General features: G+C 53.1%; 1 protein-coding gene across 1 annotated transcript in view; it reads left to right on the top strand.

The window, feature by feature from the left end:
• Positions 1-5812, top strand: part of KEAP1 (kelch-like ECH-associated protein 1) — a 10793-nt gene that overhangs the window by 2782 nt on the left and 2199 nt on the right. The window contains exons 2-4 of the mRNA XM_011994476.1: positions 2291-2976; positions 5060-5265; positions 5544-5720. Of these exons, the coding sequence (XP_011849866.1) occupies positions 2291-2976; positions 5060-5265; positions 5544-5720 (1069 nt within the window). The remainder of the gene's footprint in view (positions 1-2290; positions 2977-5059; positions 5266-5543; positions 5721-5812) is intronic.

Genomic DNA, 5812 nt, shown 5'->3' with positions numbered 1-5812 from the left:
AAAAAAAAAAAAAAATTAAAAAACAACTGGGGTTCTGAGTTCCTTGTCTACGCATGTGGGGACACTGGTGAACAGCTGGGGAAGGTGAGGTCTTCATGTGTCTCTGGGCTCCCTAGTTTCTCTGGGGTCAAAGGTGGGGACAGAGTGCAGTGAAAAGCAGGCAAATCCTGGGGCAGCCCAGCCTTTCGGACAGTCAGCAAATGTTTATTGGACACCCGTGACAGGCTGCAAGCTGTAAGCCTGAACCTTAGTCATGTTTTCTTTGGTCCACGCAATGTCTTTACCATTTTTGGTTTCATTTTCATTTCTCTGAAGGAAATTATCTATAGAAATTGATAAGAGAGGGCAGGGCCTGGTGGCTCACGCCTGTAATCCCAGCACTTTGGGAGGCTGAGGCGGGTGGATCACCTGAGGTCAGGAGTTTGAGACCAGCCTGACCCAATGTGGTGAAATCCCATCTCTATTAAAAATACAAAAAAAACTAGCCAGATGTGGTGGCATATGTGGTGGCATAGTCCCTGCTACTTGAGAGGCTGAGACAGGAGAATCGCTTGAACCGGGGAGGTGGAGGTTGCAGTGAGCCGAGATCGCACCATTGCACTCCAGCCTGGGTGACAGAGCGAGACTCTGTCTCAAAAAAAAAAAAAGCCCTGGCACAGTGGCTCACGCCTATAATCCCAGCACTTTGGTGACGCCCCGCCTCTACTAAAAAACAAAAAATTAGCCGGGCGTAGTGGCGGGCGCCTGTAGTCCCAGCTACTCCAGCTACTCGGGAGACTGAGGCAAGAGAATGGTGTAAACCTGGGAGGCGGAGCTTGCGGTGAGCAGAGATTGCGCCACTGCACTCCAGCCTGGCCGACAGAGCGAGACTCCATCTCAAAAAAAAAAAAGATTTTAAGACCAGCCCTGGGTGCGGTGGCTCATGCCTATAATTCCAGCACTTTGGAAGGCGAGGGGAGTGGACCACTTGAGGTCAGGAGTTCTAGACCAGCCTGGCCAATATGGTGAAACCCAGTCTCTACCATAAAAATATGAAAATTGGCTGTGCATGGTGGCACACACCTGTATCCCCAGCGACTCAGGAAGCTGAGGTGGGAAGATCGTTTGAGCCCAGGAGTTCAAGGCTGCAGTGAGCTATGATCGTGCACTCCAGCCTAGGTGACAGAGCCTGTCTCAAAAGCAAAAACAGTCCAGGTCCGGTGGCTCACACCTGTAATCCCAGCACTTAGGGAGGCTGAGATGGATGAATCACCTAAAGTCAAGAGTTCAAGACCAGCCTGGCCAACGTGAAGAAACCCCATCTCTACTAAATACAAAAATTCCAGCCTGGCCAACATAGTGAAACCCCATCTCTACTAAAAGTAAATACAAAAAAAATTAGCCACTGTGGAGGCACACCCCCATAATCTCAGCTACTTGGGAGGCTGAGGCAGGAGAATCACTTGAACCCTGGAGGCGGAGGTTGCAGTGAACCAAGATCTCACCACTGCACTCCAGCTTGGGCAACAGGGTAAGACCCCATATCAAAATAAATAAATAAAATAAAAAATTAACTGGGCGTGGTGGTGGGCGCCTGTAATGCCAACTACTTGAGAGGCTGATGCAGGAGAATCGCTTGAACCTGGGAGGCGGAGGTTGCAGTGAGCCTAGATCACACCACTGCACTCCAGCCTGGGTGACAGAGTGAGACTCCGTCTCAAAAAACAAACAAAAACCAAAACCAAATGATACCCCAGGATACATGATCTATTGAGTCTCTGCCCCATTTCCCTGAGTCCTAATGACATACCTGGCGCATAGTATTAACCTTTTTTTTTTTTTTTTTTGAGACGGAGTCTTGCTCTGTCGCCCAGGCTGGAGTGCAGTGGTGCAATATCGGCTCACTGCAGCCTCCACTTCCTGCCTCCCGGGTTCAAGCGATTCTTCTGCTTCAGCCTCCCGAGTAGCTGGGAGGCACCCGTGTGCCACGACACCCAGGTAATTTTTATATTTTTAGTAGAGATGGAGTTTCACCATATTGGCCAGGCTGATCTCTCAACTCCTGACCTCGTGATCCGCCAGCCTCGGCCTCCCAAAGTGTTGGCATTATAGGCGTGAGCCACCGCGCCCGGCAGTATTAACTCATTTAGTCATCACAGTGTATGCGGTTCCTATTATTTGAATCTCCATTTAGCAGATGAGGAAGCTGAGACTGTCAGCGGCAGTGGTGAGTTACTCATTATCCCTGTCCTGCTTGGTGAGGTGTGGGGGCGACTCGGGAGTCAGCCCCTCCCACTGTCACCCACTGCAGGTGGCCAAGCAAGAGGAGTTCTTCAACCTATCCCACTGCCAACTGGTGACCCTCATCAGCCGTGACGACCTGAACGTGCGCTGCGAGTCCGAGGTCTTCCACGCCTGCATCAACTGGGTCAAGTACGACTGCGAACAGCGACGGTTCTATGTCCAGGCGCTGCTGCGGGCCGTGCGCTGCCACTCGTTGACGCCGAACTTTCTGCAGATGCAGCTGCAGAAGTGTGAGATCCTGCAGTCCGACTCCCGCTGCAAGGACTACCTGGTCAAGATCTTCGAGGAGCTCACCCTGCACAAGCCCACGCAGGTGATGCCCTGCCGGGCGCCCAAGGTGGGCCGCCTGATCTACACCGCGGGCGGCTACTTCCGACAGTCGCTCAGCTACCTGGAGGCTTACAACCCCAGTGACGGCACCTGGCTCCGGTTGGCGGACCTGCAGGTGCCACGGAGCGGCCTGGCTGGCTGCGTGGTGGGCGGGCTGTTGTACGCCGTGGGCGGCAGGAACAACTCCCCCGACGGAAACACCGACTCCAGCGCCCTGGACTGTTACAATCCTATGACCAATCAGTGGTCGCCCTGCGCCCCCATGAGCGTGCCGCGCAACCGCATCGGGGTGGGGGTCATCGATGGGCACATCTATGCAGTCGGCGGCTCCCATGGCTGCATCCACCACAACAGTGTGGAGAGGTGAGTGGCAGGTCCTGGGTGTGGGCTCTGAGGGTCCTACTCCTGGCAAGTCCCAAGACACTGAAGTCTGGGGATTCTTCCTGAGGCTGCTTCCTCTCCCTGTCTTCAGGGAGTGGAGGCCTCAGGATGAAGCTAAGCTCCTTGGAGAGTTCTAGTCCGTGACCTTGGATTCTGTGCCTGGAGCTGGGAAATGCTTAGGGGACTGTCACAAACCCATATGGTTCCTTTGTGCAGATTTGGAAAAAGTTCCATCAGTTTGAAATTGTTGGGTACGTGTGGTGGCCCATACCTGTAATCCAGGACTTTGGGAGGCTCAGGTGGGAGAATTGCTTGAGTCCAGGAGACTAGCCTGGGCAATAGAGTAAGACCCTGTCTCTCTTGCTCTGCTGCCCAGGCTGGAGTGCACTGGTGCCATCTTGGGTCACTGCAACCTCACCTCCCAGTGATTCTCCTGCCTCAGCCCACGGAGTAACTGGGACTATAGGTGCCTTCCATCACACCTGGCTAATTTTTTTTTTTTTTTTTTTTGTAGAGATGGGGTTTCACCATGTTGGCCAGGCTGGTCTCGAACTCCTGACCACTAGAGATTCCCCCACCTCAGCCTCCCAAAGTGCGGGGATTACAGACGTGAGCCACTGTGCCGGACCTCAAGGACTATTTGAGCATTAAAGAGTGATGCTGAATCTGTGATTTCTCCTTTCTAAGATGTTATCTTGTCATCTGTGAAGTGGGGGATATGGCTGAGCCACTAGGGGTTTATCAGAGGTGGTTTTTTGTTTTTGTTGTTGTTGTTGTTGATTTTGAGATGGACTTGCTCTGTTGCCCTGTTGCCCAGGCTGGAGTGGAGTGGCGCCATCTCTGCTCACTGCAAGCTCCGCCCCCGGGGTTCATGCCATTCTCCTGCCTCAGCCTCCGGAGTAGCTGGGACTACAGGCGCAGGCCAACACACCCGGCTAATTTTTTTGTATTTTTGGTAGAGACGGGGTTTCACCGTGTTGGCCAGGATGGTCTCCATCTCCTGACCTCGCGATCCGCCCACCTCGGCCTCCCAAAGTGCTGAGATTACAGGCATGAGCCACCGTGCCCGGCCATCAGATGTGTTTTTGAACTTGAGCAATTGATGGCGAGGATGCTCAGTTTCCTCATTTGGAAAATGGAGTTGCTGATACCTCAGTCCTTGGAGAATGACTGCAAGCACTAGAGTTCTAGTGGAGGTGGGCACAGGGGTGTGCACCTCTAGTCCCAGCTACTCAGGAGGCTGAGCCAGGAGGGTTCCTTGAGCTCAAGAGTTTGAAGCTGCAGGCTGGGCGTGGTGGCTCATGCCTGTAATCCCAGCCCTTTGGAAAGCTGAGGCAGCCTCAGCTTTCCAAAGGCGGATCACTTGAGGTCAGGTATTAGAGACCAGCCTGGCCAACATGGAGAAACCCAATTTCTACTAAAAATACAGAAATTAGCCAGGCATGGTGGCAGGTGCCTGTTATCCCAGCTACTTGTGAGGCTGAGGCTGGATAACTGATTGAACCCAGGAGGCGGAGGTTGCAGTGAGCCATGCTCTCACCATTGCACTCCATGTCAAAAAAGAAAAAGTTTGAAACTTCGGTGAGCTGTGATTGTGCCACTGCACTCCAGCCTGGACAACAGAGCAAGACCCTGTCTCTTTTTTTTGTTTTTTTGTTTTTTTTTTTTTGAGATGGAGTCTCTCTCTGTCGCCTAGGCTGGAGTGCAGTGGCACGATCTCAGCTCACTGCAACCTACACCTCCCAGGTTCAAATGATTATCTCACCTCAGCGTCCCGAGTAGCTGGGATTACAGGCACCTGCCATCACACCCAGCTAATTTTTGTATTTTTAATAGAGACAAGGTTTTACCATATTGGCCAGGCTGGTCTTAAACTCCTGACCTCAGGTGATCCACCCTCCTCGGCCTCCCAAAGTGCTGGGATTACAGACATGTGCCACTGCGCCTGATGACCCTGTCTCTTTAAAGGAAGAAAAAAAGGGAAAAAAGGGGTATCAGGCCCTTAAGTATTCCACGAAGGTCAGCTATAATGGCCATTGTCCCCATTTTTCTTATGCCCTTGCAGGTATGAGCCAGAGCGGGATGAGTGGCACTTGGTGGCCCCAATGCTGACACGAAGGATCGGGGTGGGCGTGGCCGTCCTCAATCGTCTGCTTTATGCCGTGGGGGGCTTTGACGGGACAAACCGCCTTAATTCAGCTGAGCGTTACTACCCAGAGAGGAACGAGTGGCGAATGATCACAGCAATGAACACCATCCGAAGCGGGGCAGGTGGGTGGGGACGGTAGTGAGGGGAGCATCCAGGAACACCCCCACCATCCTGGGGTGAAACTGAGCCAGGCCTGGGAGAGACCCCCTGTTGCAACCCTCACCCTGGGATAACCACAGAAGCACTGGATTCTGATAGAGTCCAAGCTTCTCTCTCTCCATGCTTCATTTCTGAGGGTGAGAAGGGAGAGGAGAGAGGAAAGGTCTCCCTCAAGGAGGTGATGGCTGGGGCTCCCAAAGCCAGTCCTCCAGACTCACCTTCTCTGCACGGTGCCCTTTAGGCGTCTGCGTCCTGCACAACTGCATCTATGCTGCCGGGGGCTATGATGGTCAGGACCAGCTGAACAGCGTGGAGCGTTATGACGTGGAAACAGAGACGTGGACTTTCGTAGCCCCCATGAAGCACCGGCGAAGTGCCCTGGGGATCACTGTCCACCAGGGGAGAATCTACGTCCTTGGTGAGGCCCTGGGGGCGGGGAAGAGTCCTGACTAGCCCCATCTCTTGTGGACTGTGGCTGCTTTTGCTTTTTTGCTTTCCTTTTTTTTTTTT

This window comes from Mandrillus leucophaeus, unplaced genomic scaffold, assembly GCF_000951045.1.
Source record: "Mandrillus leucophaeus isolate KB7577 unplaced genomic scaffold, Mleu.le_1.0 Scaffold112, whole genome shotgun sequence".
NCBI lineage: Eukaryota > Metazoa > Chordata > Mammalia > Primates > Cercopithecidae > Mandrillus > Mandrillus leucophaeus.
The sequence above is the reverse complement of the archived record's forward strand: the minus strand, read 5'-3'. Positions and strand labels throughout refer to the sequence as shown.